Below are 24437 nucleotides of genomic sequence, written 5' to 3'. Positions count from 1 at the left end.
CGCACGCAGATTAGTGCAAGACAATGAGGAGCAAACAGATACAGCATTGCATATTATTGCCCCGATACCACTCAAAATACCATAAAGGATTATACTGGGAGCCCTCTGATTGAAGTAGAACCTCTTCGTTTCAATCCAGCTGCGAAAAATCAACTTGTGTATTGCACAACACTTTGCTGGAGCTAGCCTAGCAATTAAGAATGACTTCCTACTGAAAATATCTGGTATTGAAATATTCTTCTAGTGTTTGGAATGGTGGATCACTATCATGCCATGCAGGGATGAGTTAAGGCAAGCATACATGCTTGGAGCTGGGTGCATGACACACAAAGAGAGCCTAACCAAGCACACTCTAGCTGAATTACAAGGAATGCATAGAGCAGTCGGACAGATGTGCAGTGTTCCTACATTTTGTTCTAGAAAAACAATGCAGTGCTGCTAAGTCTCAACTAGCAGCTTGAAGCTGGTCATCTGATTAACTAATGTTGTGGTCAGGATGGGGAAGACAAGGTAATCTACCACACCACATGGACACAACTTCAGATGATGATTCCAGCACACTCACCTGATAAACAGAAGATGATTGCCAGGTGTCCCCAGAGCAGTGTAAGTTTAGATGCATGGCAAACACAAATGCGTGGGGTGGGCCTATGGGAGATGAGGACATCATCTGGAGATGAAGGTTGGGAAAGAGATATCTTGGGGCTTCTGATCTTGTCAGACTCTGGTGCTTTCAGCAATTCTGATGAAAAACTAGCACTCCTTTTTGTACCTGTTGCGTATATAAATAACAATTGGACACCTGATATCTCATCCGCTGGAAAGTCCTACTGGATATGATACCAGCAGGTCTCATAATCTATCCCGGAGGTGGAGAACCTCAGGCCTGCCAGGTTTCTTCAATTGACCTGCAAGGACATTTTGGCCAAACCATGTCCACCCACCCTACACCTGACATGATGATGTAATATCAGGTGTGTGGCAGGTAAGGACGGGGCTTCAAAGGAACAACCAGGAGCTTAAAGTGAGCTCCTGGTGGATCCTTTGCTGGAGCAAAGCACACTCCCACCAAGTGTCCCTTGCTCAAGGAGGGGGAAGCACTTTCCATCGAAACAGCTGTTAAAGTGGAAAAAGAATATATCCAGTGGAAACTGATTGTCTCATCTACCAGCATGGGCCTTTCAAACACCCCACACGGTACTTTGAAGTCCTCCCATTTTGCCCACAAACATGTCTTGGGGGGGGGCACCAGGAGTAAATTATTCCTGCTGAGCGTTGCTCAAGCAATGAGGTCTTTACAGGCTCTGGTGTGTTCTTGGCTTGGCCTTTGTACAGCCTCATTTGTCTTGTGATCCTGACTTCCTCTTCGGACCCAACTACTGGCTAGTCTCGTGGAAGTGTGCAGTGCAAGTTTCACTGCTAAGTTTCTGACATCAAGTTTAAAACGGTTTTATTTCAGGCCCTCATGACATGAATGGTGTTCTAAAGTTTTATTCTCCAATTATTAATTTATGTTCAAAATTGTGTATATTCTGTGTTTTAAGCCACCAGACGTGGTGAAAAGCTCGGTATACATCTAAAAATCTATATTAAAAGAGAACTCATCAGTAGCAGCCCTGTGACCTGGCTAATACTCAGCAGAAAAGAACAAAGCAACAGGATACAAGCATTGTGAAAAAGGAAGTTTAGGTACAATCCTATCCCAGCAATGAGCCTACATTAAGGATAGAATCGTTCTTTTTTACCTTCTATCCATGAGAATGTTCCACTGGTTACACTCGCCAATTAAAACAAAACTAATATGTCAGTATAACTGATGGGACATGGTCTCCAATTATAAACAGATTGTGTGGCATCTCTGGTGCAAACTTTAGGTAAAGGTAAAGGGACCCCTGACCATTAGGTCCAGTCGTGACCGACTCTGGGGTTGAGGCGCTCATCTCGCTTTATTGGCCGAGGGAGCCGGCGTACAGCTTCCGGGTCATGTGGCCAGCATGACTAAGCCGCTTCTGGCGAACCAGAGCAGCGCACGGAAACACCGTTTACCTTCCCGCCGGAGTGGTACCTATTTATCTACTTGCATTTTGACGTGCTTTCGAATTGCTAGGTTGGCAGGAGCAGGGACCGAGCAATGGGAGCTCACCTCGTCGCGAGGATTCAAACCGCCGACCTTCTGATCGGTAAGTCCTAGGCTCTGTGGTTTAACCCACAGCGCCACCCGCGTCCCTTGGTGCAAACTTTAGTTACCTACAAAATAACTTATCACTTCTAGTTTCTGTGAGCTGTATCTGTACAGGACTTCTTCAAATGGATGGGGAGGAATTCAACATAGCACTATGCAGCTCACTCAGTCAGCCCAAGCATTTCTGCTTGCCTAACAGAATAATCTGACCCCTGCCAGTTAATTTAGGTGGGTGCAAGGATGGGAAAGCCACATTGCACTAGCAGGAAACCCTTGCATGGGCTTCTGCTGGTGGGGCACATTACCTGAATCCTGCCCACGGTAAATGCATGGGCTGCAATACTAACCCTATTCCATTGCTCCTCTGAACCAAATAGGAATTCCTTCCAAGTAGGCATGGTTAGGACAGTGCTGTAGCGTATTTGCAAATGTCTATCTATCCTATTTATTTAGTTAACTGCCATGCCACCTGCTTGTTGAATGGTCTCTTTAAATTTGAAGGTTCATTGTTGTTCCTCAAGATGTGTATGTCTTTAAGGGCCAGAGCAAATAATGTGACCCAGTTTTACAGCTGTGAAGGAGTATAGCAGGTGCTGTTAAGTTGTGTTAATTAAGCTGTGTTAGCAATTGGGTATAGTATATAAAGAGCAGCACTAGCTGTCTCAGTATCCTGGGGGATGGGTTGGTGGTTGGGTCATGCTTGTTGATATATTTAGTGTAAAAGGAATTTTTGTTTTTGTTGTTAAAGCCTTGTTAAAGTTATTTTTGAGTTCCTTGTAATGTGTGGTCTCCCCAGCAAGCTTTCTGCAGCGCAACTAAACTGCAAATAGCCAACACTGCTATGATTAATGCTGATGTTTGGTTGCTCCTTAAGGCCCAGCACTTCCCAGGCTATTGAAATAATAGTCTACACCAAATAAATGCCTGCACCATATAAAGATACTGGAGTATTATAAAAATAAATGATCATAAAATATAGATGGGTGCTAAATGCTTACAATACCACAAGTTTTCCATAGTGATATAGTGGGGAGAAACACTATCCTAAAGTCAGAGGTCTTTCTTAAGATACAATGCCTTGTTTCTTTTTTTACAAGAACCATTTATAGCTTAACTTTTTTCCATTTCTGCAGTTTGGAGGAAACAGGGCAGAGATGGAATGCTGATTTGGCTAAGATTCTCTTGGGTTTCAGAGATTCATATTATATAGGGATGGAGTGGGAGAGGAATAAAGGGAAAGGGACCCTGGGAAAGTCCACATAAACAATTAATCTTGCAAATAGGAGACAAATCCCCCTGGGAAAATGATAGTACGGAAATCATGAAAAGTAAGCTGAAAAACATCTACTTCTGTGTACAGGAAGAATGACACAGATGGTGTCTATTGACAATGTTTTTTTCTCACGATAGATGTTTGTGTTGTCCTAACAAACTATTAAGACAAAATAATTTATCACTTAGCACCTCTTTTTTAGGGGGCCGGGGTTGTGTGCCCTCTACCGAAACATATAGTTATTTTGCTTAAGAAATGTAACATTTTTCTTGTGTTTTTTTAAAATTATTATTCAATTTATATCCTGCATTTATTTATTATTTAAATTTGCATGCTGCTCTTTGTCTGAAGGTCTTAGGGCAGTTCACAGCATAAAATTTAAAAATGAAAACATAAGAGACGTAATAAAAACAAAAACAAAGCAAAACAATAATGCCCCCTCCCAGAAACACATTTAAAAGGAATATAAAATGTTAATCAGCCAAAGGCCTGGTTTGTGAACATTTTTGCCAGGTGAGCTTCCCTGGGGAGCACAGGTGCTGGGTTCTGCCCAACTATGTGACGTGTCATGTCACATGCATGACATGTGAGTGTTGTCATGTGGCCGGCCAGAAGGCCTGCCATGGCCATAGGGAGACAGGACAGAATCTGTCGCAACTAGAGGGAGGCCCAGCGAGACCCACTGCAGGCCACAGAATATTATGGGGGCCGGCCTGATCCTTGAAAATTTTGCTATTCCACAAACTGAGAGCCACTGCAAAAAAGGCCCAAGGTCCAAGTATTTCTGGTTAGGACATCCTTGAGCTGAATTAACATGATAACTGAACTACTGTACCATTCCCATGACAGCAAGGAATAATGTTTGTGTCAGTTTAGGCACAGCTTTGCATCTTTCACCTTGCATCTTTCACCTTACCTCGGGTTACATATGCTTCAGGTTACATACGCTTCAGGTTACAGACTCCGCTAACCCAGAAATAGTACCTCAGGTTAAGAACTTTGCTTCAGGATGAGAACAGAAATTGTGCTCCGGCGGCGCAGCGGCAGCTAGAGGCCCCATTAGCTAAAGTGGTGCTTCAGGTTAAGAAGAGTTTCAGGTTAAGAATGGACCTCCAGAACGAATTAAGTACTTAACCTGAGGTACCACTGTATAGGCATCTAAGGAGGGCTGGTTTACATATTTCAGGGCTTCATAAGAAACAGTGGAGCAGCAGATAGAAACAGGCAGATGGATGCAGGTGAAGCACATCAATCTAGCCCTCTTCACCAGCCTTGATCTGCTTCTGTAGTGTCAGAGGAAGTGTTTTCTTAGACCCCCACTGATAGGAGAGCTGGGCCACAGAGCAGTCGTTGTCTCTCTTTTCCCAAGCCTCGAGGTTGTTGAGTTTTGTTTCAGGGCCAGGTTTGGACAGTGTCCCACCAACCTGATGAGGGCCCCAACAACATGTGGGCTGAGCATGCATGGGGTGCAGAGGCTGTTCCACTAGCGTAGTTGCGGCACATCTCCAGATCTGGAGCAATGCAAGTATAGAATTGCTCTGCTAGGCTGTACTATCATAAACTATATTATAATGCTCCATGATTATGCCAACACAGGGTGTCGATATTTCTCATATCTTTTGGGGAAGACCATTCATGGTGGTTTGGAAAGTAGGGTCTGAAATGATACCGTCACCATCAGACAATGCCCCACTGATTGACTTATAAAAGGCACTCTGTTGTGTTGGGGTGACATACTGCCTACCCTTACATTTCATTAACTGTTTAACCGGACCCTTTTGAACTATTCCTTCCCTCTTCTGGAGGGGAAACTTCCCTTCTGTTTCACAGTTCATGGCTTCTTCATTTTTCTCCTAGCAACCTTGTCAATACACTTCCCAAACACTGCAGGACTAGAGCCAAAACAGTTTAGAGCCATCATATTTGTGAAAAATGTCTGTTCTTATGCAACAGCCTCTCAATTGTTGGCTTAAGAAAGGCTGGCACCCTGATGATTTATCCCTACTGGTATACCAAGACTAGCATTTCCTTTCTAGAATTAGTTAGCCAATTGGTTCTGGTTAATGCAGAAGTTCTTCCCTACTGTAGTCTGTGTAAGAATTAAGCTGAGAAATAACTGTGAATCCGGCATAAGGTTTTACATTCTAATCATTTTGTTTTGCTTGCTGGAGAGCAGATTTATAGAATTATATTAAACATTTGGCCCAGCAAAAAAAACAACAGAAAGTGAGTTGTGACAGTAGCTGTCAAGCAAAAAGGTTCTCCCAGGTCCCAGCCCTTTTACTTGATATCCCTTCACTAGAGATTCCAGGGATATGATATAAGGCCTTCTCACTGCGCTCTCTCGCATTTCCATCTGTCCAGGGCAACACTAATTCACAGCTAGTAATTCCTCATATCTGCCAGGCAGAAATAGATTGTAATAATAATATTATAATAATAATAATTTATGATTTGTACCCCGCCCATCTGGTTGGGTTTCCCCAGCCACTCTGGGCGGCTTCCACAAAGACCAAAAATACACTAAGATGTCAGACATTAAAAACTTCCCTGAACAGGGCTGCCTTAAGATGTCTTCTGAATGTCCAGTAGTTGATCTCTTTGACGTCTGATGGGAGGGCGTTCCACAGGGTGGGTGCCACTACCGAGAAGGCCCTCTGCATGGTTCCCTGTAGCTTTGCGTCTCGCAATGAGGGAACCGCCAGAAGGCCCTCAGCGCTGGACCTCAGTGTCCGGGCAGAACGATGGGGGTGGAGACGCTCCTTCAGGTATACTGGGCCAAGGCTGTTTAGGGCTTTAAAGGTCAGCACTAACACTTTGAATTGTGCTCGGAAACGTACTGGGAGCCAATGTAGGTCTTTCAAGATTGCACATGGTAGATTGCACATTGTCATCTGCATAGCATGCTCCAAGCTGTTCACCCTGAATGCAAAACTATGGCCAAGCTAAGTGTTCTCCATCTTACCTTTGTGCAGCTGACTATTCTTGCCTAAGTGTATTCATGTCTAGTATTGATCTGTCTCATTTTTGTGATATATCTGTAACTTTTTTAAAAGCTATTTTTGTTTAAAATAAATCAGCGTGTGGGACAGTCCAAATTTCCTCCACCCCCCATAAGTGTATGTGTATTCAACTGAATATTTCATGTACAGATAGGTAGCCGTGTTGGTCTGCCATAGTCAAAACAAAACAAAAATTCCTTCCAGTAGCACCTTAAAGACCAACTAAGTCAGTTCTTGGTATGAGCTTTCGTGTGCATGCACACTTCTTCAGATATGAATATTTCATATTTCAGAGTATTTCATTTTGGCCTGAGCATGTACAAAATAATAAATCCCAAAAGCTGGAAATGAGAAGAAGAGCCAACTGCCATGTGGCAATGCACAAAACCAGCCAGTTGTTTTCATGAACACTTCAACTTGGCATTCAAACTTAAAAACTGTTTTGGAATGAGTCTTTCTTTGTCCTTTGGAAAACTGAGCAAGTCTTGGAAATACAGTATTGTCTTACGGTTTACCACAAACGTATTATAGCTTATTGTACCACAAGAAGGGAATATGGAGTGAGCAAAAGCTCCTGTATATTTGCCCAAATAAATTAATGTACCCTGTTAAACTGCTAACCTTAAATGAACTTCTGTATTAACTTTAGGACAGCTTGTCCAAGTTGCTAACACAAGTAACAACTGAAGCATTCTGGCAGTTCAAACTCCATGGAATTGTATGGAGACACAACTTGCAAAGGGGCTCAAAATTAACTTTGCAGCCTAATTTAATTATTATGGAGGTCCAGTTTTTTGTGTTTTGCCCTTTTAGGACCTGCAGATCTTGACGTTTGCAGGCTCTGCCCCACAGGCGAAGAAAATACGCAGTGATGACTACCAATTTGTATAGCTTTAAAAGCAGATTAGATAAATAGATAGAGGATGAAGCTATTAATGGCTACTACTACAAGTGTAGGAAGCAGTATGCCTATAATACAGGCTTCCTCAACCTTGGCCCTCCAGATGTTTTGGCTTACAACTCCCATGATCCCTAGCTAGCAGGACCAGTGGCCAGGGATGGTGGGAATTGTAGTCTCAAAACATCTGGAGGGCCAAGGTTGAGGAAGCCTGCTATAATACAAGTTACTGGGGGAAAACAAGGAGGGAGAGTGTTGTTGTGCTCAAATCCTGTTTGTGGGTTTCCCAAAGGCATCTAGTTGGCCACTGTGAGAGTAGAATGCTGACTAGATGGACATCTGGTCTAATCTGGCAGAAATGGAGATTTTATACTTTATGATCTGGAGGAAGGAATTGTAATACTGTATTAGTTTTGAAGTTGGTTAATGTTACTTTAGCTTTAGTGACATCTACTGTGGCAACAGTGTATGACCATTTTACAGAGTTTTTCTTTTTTAAAATCATTCCCTTCAATTTCTTTAAACTATGTATGGTCTCTGAATTTTTCTACAATACATCTGAGACACAGTTATAATTCTTAACAGAGCCTGCTTCTTACTTATGATAGACAAGGCTGTACTTAACACACACACAAATTCAGGTTGTACCAAAAACTATTTGGAAAAAGAAACTACCGATTCTATGGATGAAAAAGTCAACAGATGGTTGAATCTATCTCTAATAACAAGCAGGTCCTGTGTGCAACAGCACAGTCCTAACCATATCTACTTAGAAGTAATTCATGTTGAATTGAAAGGAATTTACTCCCAAAGAAGTGGGATTAGGATTGCTGCTTCAGGGACAGAGCACAAGTAAAGGTATGCCTTATAGTCCTTATATTAGCAAAGATGGAGATTAATTTTAGGCGGTGCACTGCACAAGGTAAAGTAGCAGTGGGGAGCTGGTGGGCTGGATCCAGAGTCCTCCACTTTGACAGGCAGGTGGGGTGAGACTTATTTTTTACAAGTAAGCTTATAGAGGACGGGGCTACCAGTATGGAATCCTATACACATTTATGTGGGAGTAAGCCCTATCAGAGGGACGCGGGTGGCGCTGTGGGTTAAACCACAGAGTCTAGGACTTGCTGATCAGAAGGTCGGCGGTTAGAATCCCTGCAATGGGGTGAGCTCCCGTTGCTTGGTCCCTGCTTCTGCCAACCTAGCAGTTCGAAAGCACGTCAAAGTGCAAGTAGATAAATAGGTACCACTCCAGCGGGAAGGTAAACGGTGTTTCCGTGTGCTGCTCTGGTTCGCCTGAAGCGGCTTAGTCATGCTGGCCACATAACCCGGAAGCTGTACGCCGGCTCCCTCGGCCAATAAAGCGAGATGAGCGCCACAACCCCAGAGTCGGCCACGACAGGGGTCCCTTTACCTTTACCTTAAGCCCTATCAGAGAATGGGACCTCTAAGTAAACATGTAATGTCACACTGATTTGTGCCCAATTAAGTCATCCTTTTAGCGGTGGGATTTCTACTTGTGCAACGGAACTGCCTCTTTCTGCATGCCTCCTGCAATCTGTTCCAGAGTGATGGGGCAACTCCCCAAACAGGGTATGCTGGGAGAGGAAATCTTGTTGCACAAGCTGAAGTACTTTTTTTCTAACAGGAGGATTTTGTTGGATACAATTCTTTGCTCCAGCCAGGGTCCCAGCATCATTTCTCTGGGTACAGTGGAGACTTACAGGGTCCTTCCACTCCTTCTCCAGAAACAGGAAGATGGATCATTGTCCTTTAGCTTCCTTTATATTTATAAGCAGACATTGAAGTAAATACATACACATGCATGTATTGAATTGTAACACAAGGATGGGACAAATACCCTTTACACAGTCCCTGGGATCTCATGTTAGTTCTTCTATATCCTCCGGAGACAAGAGGCTTAATATATCATTAATATGTATTTGTGGGACTTTGAATCCTATCAGCAGCACTGGCTTCCCGCTGTCACTGGGATCTCAAATGTCCCCGATCATCATTATAATGTTTGTCCCTCCCTCTTGCTGCCAGTCCCTGTCGCACACTCCTGGTTCCTCCTGCTGCCTGTGCATGGGACTTGCAGCAGGAGCGAAGGCACTCTGGAGCCGCAGTTCTCGAACAAGAAAGCAAGAGAGTTTTCTGCAAAAGCGCCTTCTCTTTCTCTTCCGTGTGCCAACAGGGAGGTCTGATCCAGCAGCTGACTCCTCCGAACGTTGCATGCTCTGCTCTTAACACTGCCTCCTATTTGCTCCAGCAAATCTCCAGCTGGGAAATAAGGGAAGGGCCAACAGCTCGCTGCTAGAGCACATGCTCCGCAAGCAGAAGGTCCCGGGTTCATTCCAGGTAAGGTCTGTGAAACACTCCTCTTTGCAAATGACCAGCCATTGCAGAGTCTACTGAGCAAGGTGGCCAACGGTCTGACTCGAGGTACTTTTCTGCCATATATACACACACACACACACACACACACACACACACACACACACACACACACACAACACTATATGTGTGTGTGTGTGTGTGTGTGTGTGTAAATATATATATATATATAAATTAGGCAGACAGAAAAGTACCTCGAGTCAGACCGTTATATATATATTGGCAACTCCAGCTCCACGACTGGGCACGGTATAGAGACACCACGCCCGCCCGCCCCCGTTTTGTTTTTAAGGAACCTGCCTCCCAATATAGAAGAGTGGGGAAATATAGCCCCTCGTTTGCTCTGAAGGGGTTTTCACGACCCAAACAGGCCCCGCCCCCACAGTGGGCGTGGCAGCGGGGGGGACGCGCTGCTAGTGCGCAGTTTACCCGCCGGAAGTTCCCGCAGGTTCGCGTCCGGAAGTGACGCCTCACGTCGCTCCCTGCGCTAAGCCCCCTCCTCTGTGGCGGCGGCGGCGGCAGGCTGCGGCAGCTGTAGAGCCGGGCGGGGCTTTCGGCCGCGGCGGGGAGGCGGGGAGGAGGAGGAGGCGGAATATGGCGGACGGCGTGGACCACATAGATATCTACGCCGATGTGGGAGAGGAATTCAACCAGGTAGAGAGGCTCCGGGGGCCGAGGAGAAGGCCGGCGGGGAGGTTTGGCCGGGCTATGAGGGAGGGAGAGAGAGGGAGGCTCTGACTGGCTGCGCTCGCTGCAGGCCTCGGCCCAGCGGAGGGAAGCCGCCGCCATTGTTGTCTGCGGCGCTCGCCGAGAGGCCTCTGCCGCTTTCCCGCCTGGCGCGCCGGGGGGGGGGGGGAGAAGCTCGTGTGGAAGAAGAGAAGGGCCGAGGGAGGGGGCGCGGCCTAGCTTTGAGTGCGCGCCGCCGCCTCCTCTCCCTCCCCTGCGAGGCCTCAGGCTCTGGAAAACAATGAGCCCGGAGACGGAGCCTCCTGTAGCGCTGTTGGTTGTTGCCCACTTTCCCCCCTCGGGAGGAGGAGGGAGCCTGGAGCCCAGAGGCTCCGACACAGGCAGCAGTCGCTTCCCCCAGGAGGAGGCTGCGACGGGGAGGCGTGACAATATGTTTAGCCTCCTTCGGGAAGGCTGCGCCGGAGACGAGGCTTCCGAGAAGCCGAGGGCGCCGAGGGAGATGGGAAGCAGTTCCCTCGAAAGGTGCTTCGCAGCACAGCCTCCCTTCGCGCCTCTTTTCAGTTTCCTGATCAACACGCGTGACGGTACGGCAGACGTTGCGTTTTCAGCATTTAATAGCTCGGTTTGCACAGGTTGTTGAAGGCTGTATGGGTATGTTTTTTACAAGCTTAGAAAATGGCAGAGGCGTTTATTCCTGTGAAGTCTATGAGAAATGGGGCAGCAAGACAAAAAAGTAGAGAATTGTTTCTGTTCCGTAACTGTTTTGCCAATCAGTGTGGAGAAGCATTCAGTTCACTGAGTATGCTATTTGATGCTGGAAGGTTTGGTTTAGCTTCTACGTAGTCATCTGTTCACCCATTTTTGTCCTTATTCTCTTATGTAGTCTCAAAAGAGTATTGTGGAGATTTTGAAAAGACTCACATTGACCAAGGAAGTGTTCCTAGAATGCATTTCTATGCTATTTCTTTTGGAGTAGTTCTTGTGCCTTCTTTTCAAAGCATATTCTTTGTTTTCTCCCATATTTCAGTGGTGTTTCAAACTCTTTTTTTCGTTTCTGCTGGCGATGGATTAAAAAAGTTAACTGGTGAAACTAATAGTACTAAAGGGGAAAGGGGAAAGGTAACTTGAGTATCTGCATTCAAAGGCTGATCTTTTCATGTTATTACAGGTACTTTTGTGTTTAGTAAAGGGAGGGGCACTACATGGATGAATATGCTAGGTCTGCCCCCTATTTGCATTCCAGTTGCTCTGTTCAAAGTGGGGAGCCCCCTGTCCTCCTTGAGGCTTCCTGTGTTATTTAGAACCCTGGAAAATCCAGAGTTCTAAAATGTGCAAGAAGCCTCTGTGGGGACAGGAGGCTCCCTACATCAATCACCATCCAACTGAAGGAGTTGGTGATGGAAACATACAACCCAGGTGGTGTGTCATAGAGCAAGTGCACCTGTTCCTTCCCCCTCCTTCTATATGTACTGAAGACCTGAAGGGAGTGTAGGTGAACTAGTGTTCTGAGCTTGCAGAACTGACTTACTCCATTGGATTGGAGTCCTTGGCCTTATTTATGTGTTCAGACTCCTCGGGTAGAAGCAAATGTGAGGAGAAGCAAGGGGACACTGAAAAGTCCGATCCCTCCAGTGTGTCATCAATACAGAAGTTAAAGTCCTTCGTGAATTGGAGGGCAAACGTCTGAATTGGGGAGTTTCTAATACTTGTGAAGGCTTCTGGATCCTCATACCTGACCTTGGCTCTCAAACTCCTGGAGGGCTTTATTAAATGTAAAAATGATGTGCTGGAGGGGACAGGGTTTTGTTTCTTCTTAAAATTTATATTTATAGTCAGTTTTATGACACCTGTTTATATGTGAGGTGATCAAACACCCTTTTAGAAGTTCTAGAAGCATATAGTACTGCAATTCTATTTTTCTGTTTTTAATTTGGTAATACATTCTGTGCTGTCAATAACTTGAAGTACTACATAATTTAAATCAAAATAACTATTATGTATAAAATATTAATAAAACTGCTAACTTAGCTAGCTAAAACTTCACTGGCTAACTAAAAGCAATATACGGTAGTAGTTGAAAATTAATCCGTTCAGGCACCAAGAAATGCACTTTGAAAAAGCCAGTTTTACTTGGTGGCAGAAGACCATAGCAAGGAGCGACGAGCAAAAAAATTTATGTGGAAAGCATTTCATGATGTAGGCGCCATCACATAGAAAGCTCAACTTTGTGGTCTCACTGTTTTTAATTCTGTAAAGAAAGGGTTACATAGCTTTCTTTATGGACATATGGTAATGTGGAGGTACATATAAATTGTTCCCCCACCCCCAAAAATTCTGTGCAGGAGATGTATGTGTATTTGTTGCTCAATGTAGATGCTATACTGTATTCATGTGTCATAGTCAGGTAACGTAATCTGGCTGTCTAAATTGAAATGCAAATTGAACATTGTTTTTGAAGTTCACTGCACACATTTGCATCTGTTGTAGCATCTACACCTCTCATTTACACTATTGCAGACATAATAGGTCTCTTTGTTATCTGTCTTATCACACTTAGCAAACTGCAGTTCACCAAAAATTTGAAAGTAGTCATGACAATAATGGAAAGAGGAGGTGGGTGTAGGTGGGTGCGCGCATGCTGTTTCCTCATATATTTGGGAGAAAAAATGGGACCACTGTACTTTTCCGCTGTGAGCAAAAGAGCAAACTGGTGAATAATTTTTGAGTTAGCAAGCTATTGGCTGAGGATGACCCCTTCAAGTCTTCTACCAAAGTTTAAAGCTACTTTTGGTTACTTTGTAAAAACCCCCAAAACCTAGGGAAAAATCATCCTGTGTAAGTTGGGCTCTTAGATACAAGTTTCTCAGATTGAGCCCTCTGGAGGCCAGAGAAAGATATTTGATGAAATTGGTGTAAGACACATTGAGCCTGAGAACAATGAATAAAAGATAACAGTGGTGCTTTAGTAATTAACACCTTTTAATGCAATGGCCTCTTTGACATGTGTAATGAACTATAAACTCTAGAATTCTGTTTATTTTTTTTTTTAGCAATTCTATTAGGCTATCTTGGTTATTGCGATGAGTAGGAGATTCATTGGATTAATAGATTTAATTCTTTTGGTTTAGTACTGTTTTGTTGACTTCAGTTACCTCTAGCTTCAAGGTGCTATGTTTCTTAAACACTGGAAATGAAGTTTTCACTCTTTGTTAATTAATATTTTACTTGTATTATTTGTTAATTGGTATTTTTAATTGTTGAATATTTTACTGTTTTTTTTAAATGCAATATATACTACACTGGAATAAATATTATGAAGGTATGGTATATAAATACCAATAAATAAATAAATAAATAAATAAATTTCTATTCAAGCCTCTTTAGAAAAAATGAACTAAAAGTATGACATTCAATTACCTCTGTCTTCTAGGAGGCTGAGTATGGTGGGCATGATCAAATAGATCTGTATGACGACGTCATTTCTCCATCTGCCAATAACGGCGATGCTCCAGAGGATCGTGATTATATGGACTCTCTCCCACCATCTGTTGGAGATGATGTAGGCAAAGGATCAGCACCAAATGTTGTCTACACGTATACAGGAAAGAGAATTGCATTGTACATTGGGAATCTTACTTGGGTAAGTGTTCCGCTAGTTATTGCTGCAATAGGAATTGTAAGAAACTGCATTAACTCAGACCATTGACCTATCTAGTTCACTATTGTCTGGACTAGGTGCAGCCCTCAGAGGCTTCAGACAGACATGTATCCCAGTCCTACCTGAAAGTTTTGCATGCATATTGTCTACCACTGAGCTGTGACCCTTCCTCTTTTGCTATAGGTAATGACTGTAAAGTGGACTTTTGAGTTTGTAATCACTGCTTCTTAAAGTCTATGTAAATTAACAAATTTGTTGCTTATTTTAGACATAATTTGCTGAATTATATCACTGAGCATTAGGAATCTTTCCAGTAACTTTAGAAAACAATAAGTCAAACCAACTTAGCTTTAAAAAAGCTGTTATATTGTATGCATCAGATGCACTTAGTGTCTGCTGTATTATCTGTTCCCTTGAATAGTGCAGTGGAAAAGTGATAATGAATGGTTTTTTGGATGTGGCTTTGCTTCTATTTTGTTTTTGCTATTATGTTCAGAAATGAGATTTCAATTACAAATATTTTCCAGTGGACCACAGATGAAGATTTAACTGAAGCAGTTCATTCACTTGGTGTAAATGATATTTTGGAGATAAAATTTTTTGAAAACCGAGCTAATGGCCAATCTAAGGGGTAAGAATTTTGTTTAAATTCAACATCATTCCCATTTCTGTTCTACAGTGTGACAGGCTGTACAGGACACTGTTTTTTGTTTGTTTGTTTTTGCTTGAGAGAATGTAGCTTAAGAAGATGGGACAGGATTAGAACAAGATTTAAGGGAGGAGTAGTGAGTTTAACTGGACAGACCATAAAGGAAGTTGAGACTGTGTTGGTCAAGAAAAGGAATTGGTGAAGCAACTGGTTCTGAGTACGGCATGAAAGCAGGCTTAAGAGACTAAAATGAAAGCTGGTTTGCTAGAAGGTTTGGGGTGTCTTGCTAATAGTAAATGAGGGTTACACTTCACGGTTGGCTTATATGGGGGTAGGGGCATTAGGTAATTCTTGAATCAAAAACTGACTCTTAAGTCTTCCTTCTAAAATTATTGTAAAACATTTCAGTTGAGTGATGCTTTCTTAGGGCCCCATCACCACCATACATAATTCCCCCGTCTATTTCTTTCCAGGTTTGCTCTTGTAGGTGTGGGATCTGAGGCATCTTCCAAAAAACTAATGGATCTGTTGCCTAAACGAGAATTGCATGGTCAAAATCCTGTTGTTACTCCTTGTAATAAGCAGTTTCTGAGTCAATTTGAGCTGCAGTCCAGAAAAAGTAAGTGTTGCTCCCAGCTACTCACAGTGAAGTGAAAGAGCATGTTTTGGATGGAAAGATTACCATTTTGCAATTGTGAATGTGTTTGTATTTGGCTATTAAGTGCTGAGAATCTGCTGACTAAGGCTTGGTTTACTGAAATGAAATAACACTACTCAAACTATAGATTCTGTAGACTTTTAAAGAATATTGTAGAAAGACATGGATCTGTCTTTCTCTAGTACTACTTATTTTTTTAGTGATAAAAACATGAATGATGCCAGCTAATTTGAGTTCCTATACATTTGAAACATCACATTGATAATATAAGAACAGCATAAAAATAAGCCAAGTGTTTTCTTATTTCAGCTACACAGTCAGGCCAGATGTCTGGTGAAGGCAAAGCTGGTCCTCCTGGAGGCAGTTCACGGGCAACGTTTCCACCAAGTAACAGAGGGAGGGGTCGTTTTCCAGGCGCCCTTCCAGGAGGGGATAGATTTCCTGGACCAGCTGGACCAGGAGGACCCCCACCACCTTTTCCAGGTAAAATGTTTTGTGTTATACATTGCTGCCTTTATGTATAGTTGAAGATATTGAAATCTGATTTGCCATTTATTGCACTTTGTTTCTGGACAGTAGGATTATTTTATATTGACATACATTCTATACTGAATAAAAAAAACTTAAGTTAAAAGAACACTATAATAAACAGAACCACAAGTGTATAGTGTTAGTTCTGTTGATAATTGTTGCTGAAATATTGGATGTTTTCATTGGACATTCATCCCTCCCCTAAGTCTATACTCAAAACTTACAAGCTTTATTGTAAAACATTAGAAACCTATGGTAGTTTTTAGCATTGGCGTGTTGTGGAATGCAAGTAGCTGGGGTAGATGACACCTTACCTTTCAACCATGAGAATTGCCAGATTATTTGATAACATGTGGATTCTTGTTATATTTAATACTCATATTAAGCTTTCTCAATACACTTTACAAATGTTTCTGTAAATTTGGAGAAAGTTTTGCTAGAAGTAGTAGAAGGCATTATTTTTTCTTTCTTCCTTCCCATTTAGCTGGACAGACACCTCCACGTCCACCCCTAGGTCCTCCAGGCCCTCCAGGCCCTCCACCTGGCCAGGTTCTACCTCCTCCACTAACGGGTCCCCCTAATCGTGGTGACCGTCCCCCTCCTCCAGTTCTGTTTCCAGGGCAACCCTTTGGTCAACCTCCACTGGGCCCACTTCCCCCTGGCCCTCCACCTCCAGTTCCAGGCTATGGTCCTCCGCCAGGTCCTCCACCCCCACAACAGGGCCCTCCTCCACCTCCAGGTCCTTTCCCCCCTCGTCCACCTGGTCCGCTAGGGCCACCCCTGACATTGGCTCCTCCTCCTCACTTACCTGGGCCTCCACCAGGTGCTCCCCCACCAGCTCCACACGTGAATCCAGCTTTCTTCCCCCCGCCAGCCAACAGTGGCATACCTACATCAGACAGCCGTGGTCCACCACCTTCAGACCCATATGGCCGACCTCCACCTTATGACAGAGGTGATTATGGTCCACCAGGCAGGTGAGTTACTTTCCTCATTGATAGCATCTTTATTCCTCTTTAAAAAATGCTTAAAGAGTCTTAATAAGGAGGCTTGATTTCCTTCAAGGAAGTAAGGTTACATCAGAAAAGTGTTTCTCAAATGTGGGAATAATATTAAACCAGTGTTCCTTAAATGTTTTGAGCTTGGCTCCCCTCTTATGAATGCATGATTTCTAGGGTCCCAAAAAACCAACAGTTCCACAACAGACCGTATAGAGATAATTGATTGCTGCAGTGTACGTAGCTTGCTGTGTGCAAAGATCTGTGAAGTGGAGAACTGATCCAACCCAGGTGTTAGGAAACAGAATAGAACAATATACAGTCATACCTTGGATCCCAAACGCCTTGGTTCTCAGACATTTTGGCTCCCAAACGCCACAAACCCGGAAGTGAGTGTTCCAGTTTGCGAACGTTCTTTGGAACCCGAACATCCAACAGGCCTTCTGTGGCTTCTGATGGGCTGCAGGAGCTTCCTGCAGCCCATCAGAAGCTACACTTTGGTTTCTGAACATTTTGGAAGTCGAACGGATTCTGTTCAGCTTCCAAGGTACGACTATATGATTGTACGTCCTAAAACTACACCCCAAGAAAGCATCATTGGAACAAGGCAGCAGCTTTTGCCAAATCATGCCCACAAATCCAGTGCAAAATGTATCCTTTGCTAAAGGATATTTAACCTACCAACATCTTGACTGACAAAGGAAAGAAGGCTTCAGATCCAACCCTATGTTCTCCCCTGCAGCTGTTTTGTGAACTCCCAAGGGGTGTGGGTGACAGCACAGTTTGAGAACCAGTGTGTTAAAAACAGTACTGTACTTAGACCTTCCTCATTTTCATCAGCTATGTTTAGGTTTAGTATTTGTTTTATTTTGTTTTCATTGGTGGCTTCTTTTATTTCTTTAAACAAATACTACATTTGTAAGCTCCTCATACCTCTGTGTGTGTATGTATATGTATAATTAACTTTTCAGCTATTCAAGTTTTCTTCATCAGCTGAAAGTTGCAATTTAGTTCCTTTAAAGTAAATCACAGTGTAAAGATTAATATAAATGTACGTTCTTTTAAATGAACAAATTTTGGTCTCTAATAAGAAAACACTCTGTGCGTCAGCTTGAGATATCCTGCTTTACTTTCTGCTTAACTTACATCTTCCTTGCAACTCCAGTGACCTAGAGTAATCTTTGTATGACTACTCTGATGGATTCAGACAACCATATCAGATGGCAGACAATATGAGGAATCATTGAGTTGTTTTTTAAGTGAAAGAGGAACCCTGATTGTTGATCAAGTTTATTCAGGAGATAGTTAAATTCTGTGTCTTCACTCAACTTGCGAGTTATCATTATGGGTGAAATGCTTAGAAATCCCATGATGACCTTATGTCAGCTGCTGCATCAGTTGTCTACATCCACCTTTTCTTTTCCAGACTTACATAATAAACTCCTGTTGGCTTACCCTTTGCTGCTAATTTCCCTTTGTTGCTGTTTGTCTTATGTTCATGTTATACCACATTTCTAGACGTTTATAGATTGTGATATATAAGAATCTACTTGCATGTTGTGGCATATAACAGAGGCTTTGTTGGGATAATTTTTTTGTCAAATAACCTTCCTAGTCTTTTACTTGAGAACATTGTTTCTTGCTTTGTTAATTGGTTCATGGAATTACTGTCTAAAATTTAAAATGTTATCGTTCAGCTTTTTAGAAATTTAGAGCATTTGGCATAATAACTTGGAAGACTATGCTGAGAACCCATAGTTTATAAAACCAAACTTTTTAATATTTTGTATATCAAGATAATACTCTAATAAACAAGGGAGGGCTGAGGGGGTTGAAAGCAGAAGTAGAATCTCTGCACATAATGTCCAATATTTTCATGATGATCTCAACTACAGTCCATAACTATATTTAAATTGTCAATTATATATCATAGGCGTTTCACTGGAAATAACATGCCCATAAGAGAACAATTACATATGCCATTGTATTGGAGACAAACGAAAAATAATACTCAAAACGCAGGGAGGTATGAATTTTTAGACATTTCCTCTTATGCTAAATCAGCTATAGGATCTTGATCCACTTCTTGCTCTTAAGAGGATAGCATTGCTTATCATTCTGCATTTTCTTTCTACCAAAAGAACTAACACTCGCAAGAAAACATTTCTTAAAAGCACGTAAAGCCATATAATTTTATAGTGCTGGAAGGAATATGGAGAACATAGTCCAGTTGGTGTTCCCCTGCTGATCGGAGGTATCCATCAGCAGAACAGGAAGAGAGGCAACCTTTGGCAATTCTTCCTCACTCCTTAGAGCTGCCGCCTCCCCATCTTCTCCAGAGGGTTGGGGAATTGAAGACTGGCTGATAATTAATTTCCTTCGCATTCATCTGGCAGATGTCTTCCATCAGCAGGTGAACAGCAGCTGGTTACCACCAGCAAAGATTAAAATCTCATCCTAAGGCATGACTTCCTTTCTAGCTTCAGTCAAATATATTACATTATCTAGATTAGTGGTACATCCTGAGGCATAGTAGAGGTGCCTGTAGGAGGAGAAAGGCCTTCTCTAGTCTTGTTGTCATTCTCCAGATGTTCTGTTTAAAGCAGAGACTGGCAGATGTTGCAGAGCTCAAGGGGGCATAAGCAGAATAAGTATATTTCTGTCACTAACTTCAGTTAAGTAAACAGTTAACTACTGGCACATTATGCTTATGTTAAAAGCATGAATATCTTTAGAGAACAGAGCATTCTTAATGCTTGGCAACATTTATTCATTATGTTCACTATGACAGATTAGAGTATATGTTGAGGACAGAACTCTTTGAAAGACTCATTTACTGATTTGAGCAGGCTACAGATCTCTCTGCCTCAGTGATACATATACATGCTTGACAGATTTGTAACTATCTGTTGGAGCTTTCTGAAGATGGAAAGCAGAACATAAGTAGATTATCTGACATTTCACACTAATAACAGAGTTGTTGCTACTGTGGTAGTGTACTTTCTCTCTCTAGCCTGCAGGTTTTGCATTGTAAATATCTTGGTTTAGAAAAAGCTTCCTCTGATTTGTTGTTTTGCTTAAAATTGCATACTAGAATTGTTAAAACAGTTGTACTTCCCTAACTCGCTGGAGGTAAATGTTTTGAACTTGTGTGTGTTTGCAGAGAAATAGATGCTGCAAGGACGCCTTTAAGTGAAGCAGAATTTGAAGAAATCATGAATAGAAACAGAGCTATTTCTAGCAGTGCCATTTCAAGAGCTGTATCAGATGCAAGTGCTGGTCAGTATATTTTCTTTATGATTGTCTGATGTGATATCTAGGATACATATGCCTGTCCACTAAAATAATCTGATGAGGCCCTACTGTGTTTTTCCACTTTCTAAAATACAGGTGTTGGGAGCACATGACCGGCCTTTTTCTGTTGTGGCACCCAGAAAGTGAATTCACTGCCATTAGACGTTAATTTCTCTCCCTTATCTTAGTGTTCTGCCATCAGCTAAAAGTTTACGCTTTCAGCACACTTTTAACTATCTGTTGCTTAAAATAATACTTTTCTTAGCTTTATGGGCTATTTTTCTATAGCTGCTTTGTAGCTTTGCTTTCTTTTGCTGATTATTGACATTATTGTAACTTACTTTAGTTATGAATGCCACCTGAGCACTTCATTTTGGAATTGGACAGGTCTAAAATAGAGCATGTGCCTAGATCCTTCAAACAGCAGCAAATGTGTGGTTTATACCACTTCCGACTGAATGTGGGGCCTGCATAATTGAATGTTCCCCTACCAAAAAACGAATTACACAGAGAAAAGTAGTATATCATGAAAATGCTAGAGCAAGAACACTTTTCCATTCTATCTATTTTTTCTAATGTAGATGGTCACATACTTTATGGAGGACTATTCAGTCATATTAGCCTCCTGCTATAGTAGTCTAGCTCACCCATCACATTAAACCATCGTTTGAAACTGTGGTTTAATATGAACAAGCAGCATGCTGGTACACACTGCTCAAAAGTTCCTGTGCCATTCATCTTTTCCACTTTTGCTGCTACTGCACCACAGATGAAACAAGCGTTTGGCTTGTCATGTTGCTTGTGGTTCATTCAGAGAGAAGCAAATCATGAGCCCAAGTTTAGGCAATGTGACAAGTCAAAAGAGTCTAGTTTGTTTTGTCTGTGGCATGGCAGCTGGGGAAGTAGGGGAAGGGTGTCATGGGAACTTTTGAACGGCATGAACTCACACACTACTCGTTCACATTAAACCATAGTTTGTTTTTAAACTGTGGCTTATTGAAATGTGCGGACCAGGTCAGTATGAAGTTGAACAATCTATGTTTGAACAGTTGAAAAAGGCTGGACAATGGGAAGGGATATTCTGATGTTAAGGATTAATTAAACTGTTCATTCACATTGTTTTATCAATTTTCAGCGGAGTATGGAAGTGCTATAGAAACCTTGGTGACTGCAATTTCATTAATTAAACAGTCCAAAGTGTCTGCTGATGATCGTTGCAAAGTACTTATTAGCTCTCTGCAAGATTGCCTCCATGGAATTGAGTCCAAGTCTTATGGTTCTGGGTCAAGGTAAACCTTTTGTATAAAAATGGGGGAAAGTTTTGAATAAAGTTCCAGATAAGAGTTGTGGGGCTATATTAAGGAATGGACCTATTTGTCATGCAGCGTACTTAAGTCTATGGATTTTAATGGGTCTATTCAGTGTTTTAATGATTTTAATGGGTCTATTCAGTGGCCAGAGCAGCGATGTCACGCTGGCCACGTGACCTGGAAGTGTCTCCGGACAGCGCTGGCCCCTGGCCTCTTGAGTGAGATGGGCGCACAACCCCAGAGTCTGTCAAGACTGGCCCGTACGGGCAGGGGTACCTTTACCTTTTTATTCAGTGTGTGACTTGGATATCACTTAAAATAATTAACTTGATGTAGCTCTAGTTTTTGTAAAGCTTAATTTCATGGTTAGGAAAATGCAGATGTAATTGGAAGGTTAGTTTCTAATGAAACCATGGTTGAACAACTTCACAGTATCTTAAAACCTAATTAAACTGTTGAAAAAACCATTGTAAGTTCTTAAAGTGGCTTTTAACAAGGAGGGACACAAATTACAATAGCTGGTAGGAAGGTTAAGAGTAGAAAAAGCATAGAAATTCCATTATCTTGAACATCAGCTGGACTTGGAATGGAATAAATTTCAATTTCTGTCCTGCCTTTTGGCTTTGCAAAGGCTGCTAACGTAGCTTCGAGACAAAAATAGAATAAAAGTCATGAAATCATATAAACAACATTAGCAGCAGAACTATTACTTGATGATAATATCACAGTGAACCTAATTGCCAGAGTTCATCTAAACAATTTCTTTGTATTGAGACAGGGTTCTTCATACCAAAGGAAGTAAACAAATTCAGTGTGTTGTGTTTATTGCAACAAAATGTTGCAATTTGAGAGAATTAATGAAGTAATTCCTTTTAGAAGACGTGAGCGATCAAGAGAGAGAGACCACAGCAGATCAAGAGAGAAGAGCCGGCGCCACAAATCTCGTAGCAGAGATCGTCATGATGATTATTACCGGGAAAGAAGCCGTGAACGTGAGAGACATCGTGATCGCGATAGAGACCGTGACAGAGAGCGCGATAGAGAACGAGAGTATCGTCATCGTTAAGAGGTAGGTATATTCATGTTTTAATGAGGCTTTAAAAAACTTTTTATAGTTTTATAGAATAAAGGTTTATAGTATGTTGAACACTTTCCTGATAGTGATGTTATATTCAGGTAAGTGTTAATATCTTGTCATTTCTCTTCTCTCTCCCTCCCTTTGCTAACTGAAGAAATATCTTCTGGTGTGTGAAATGTGTTTGTGTGATTTTGCTGTTTTAATGGCAGCCTGGTTCTCATTAAATTTAGCAGTTCAAATTTACATGAACTTTCTTTCAGGCTTTGGGGTAACATTTAGCACAGTGGTCTTGCCTACATATATCTTTGCATGGTAACAACATGTCAAAGGTGGCTACTCGGAAGGTTTATGATGGCACCAGTGACCGGGGTAAATTGCCGCCACTATTGTAGTGCAACATGTTGTGACATTGCACTGATAGTGGAGTCTAGCATATAGTCCTATGAGGTGCTGCATTATTTGAAACAGAATCACATAGTTAGGCCACAAGTCTATTTTAAATTGCTTTAATCCAAGCATTTGGCCTTTGTTTTATATTAATCATAGTCAGAGGAAATAAGATTACACAAATTGTGTGATCGGTACCTAAATTCCTGTATATCTCAACTTTATGCATCATTTAACACTTGGATCATAGCCCATTTTCAGTTGCCCACAATATACATAAAACCCACACGTATTCAGACCTTAGGTGTGGCTGTTACGCTAGGGTTTCCTGTTCCTCTTAACTGTAGTTTCCAGAATGCAGGTTATACAGTTGCATATTCAAATTAATAGATATTGAATGACCTTCTAGCTGTTTTGTATTTCTTTTTATTGGAAAGCCTAGTACCAAGATTCAAAGGAAAATACTAATGCATTTCTAACGGGGAGTAGCTTTGAATTTCTTTCTTGTTACAGTAGCCTCCTAATGTGATATGGCAAGCCCTTTTATGGTATGGGTGGTTTGCTTTTAAAAGTAAAACAAAAATCCCACTGGCCTGCCCATTCCATTAGGCTTCTAAAGTATAGCTTTGGGTCCTGGCCTAGGTGTCAGTTAAAAGGAAGACATAATAGATTTGAATAAGTTTTATAATTGGTCTAAAATATTTTGTGTCCTTTGAGTTTTATAACTAGCATGAAGCTGAAATGACTATTTTATATAAACCTTTCAGTTACACAATTTACAGCACATCCAAGCTTTGCTCATTAACTCTTGATGTTACTGTTAAGACAGAATACATTTTCTTTGGTTATAATCAGTGATGACATTGCCCATATGGTAACAATGGGAATCTTCAATTTGATGATGGTAGTTCTTATCACAGACACTTAAAACCAAAAGAATGTGTTACATGTTTAGAAATCGGTGCCAGAAATATGAAATTACCTTCACAGTCACAGACCAGTCTACATCATCATTTCTAAGCATAAAATTTGATGTCCCAATCTTTTAACTCTGGAGGAATTAATTTGCATGAATACTAGGGTATTGTGAGGGTGATTGAAGAACCATGGAATGTTTAAAACACTAAAGCAGTGTTGGGTTTTGTTTTTGAATAGCTACATTTTCATGTTTGTGTACTCATACGCTACACACATGGATATAAGTCAAATTTGTCCCATAACAAAATAAGCAGTATTTGATTTTGATTTGAAAAGGAATTGGGATGCAAAATGTCTGCTAAAATGAGATAGGATTCAAATGAAGTGTTGTGTTTTAATCACATCACTGTAAAAAAAAAATCTGTTACTTAAAATGGTATTTTGTTTCTGTAAAGTAAAACCTGTGTTCTCTTGTAGATGTTTATTTTGGGCAAAGCTTTAAATTTCATGTACTTCTTGT

At 41.7% G+C, this 24437-nt stretch overlaps 1 protein-coding gene across 9 annotated transcripts in view; it reads left to right on the top strand.

Moving 5' to 3' along the window:
• Positions 1-24437, top strand: part of CPSF6 (cleavage and polyadenylation specific factor 6) — a gene marked incomplete at its 3' end in the record, with an annotated part of 38031 nt that overhangs the window by 1231 nt on the left and 12363 nt on the right. Inside the window, exons 3-12 of one of the 9 annotated variants that reach the window (XM_083699287.1) lie at positions 9550-9713; positions 13867-14076; positions 14622-14725; positions 15217-15362; positions 15711-15884; positions 16417-16909; positions 18864-18956; positions 20094-20209; positions 21360-21513; positions 22411-22603. In XM_083699287.1, the coding sequence (XP_083555413.1) occupies positions 9678-9713; positions 13867-14076; positions 14622-14725; positions 15217-15362; positions 15711-15884; positions 16417-16909; positions 18864-18956; positions 20094-20209; positions 21360-21513; positions 22411-22600 (1716 nt within the window). In that variant the 5' untranslated portion in view covers positions 9550-9677. Of the gene's footprint in view, positions 1-9471; positions 9714-10197; positions 10404-13866; positions 14077-14621; positions 14726-15216; positions 15363-15710; positions 15885-16416; positions 16910-18863; positions 18957-20093; positions 20210-21359; positions 21518-22410; positions 22604-24437 lie in introns of those variants that run through there. The other 8 variants (XM_083699285.1, XM_083699283.1, XM_083699286.1 and 5 more) reach the window with 8 other exon arrangements.

The sequence above is a fragment of the Podarcis gaigeae genome (assembly GCF_964106915.1).
Source record: "Podarcis gaigeae genome assembly, chromosome: 10".
NCBI classification, from domain to species: domain Eukaryota; kingdom Metazoa; phylum Chordata; class Lepidosauria; order Squamata; family Lacertidae; genus Podarcis; species Podarcis gaigeae.
Note: the sequence above shows the minus strand (reverse complement) of the source record. Positions and strands in the feature narration are given on the sequence as shown.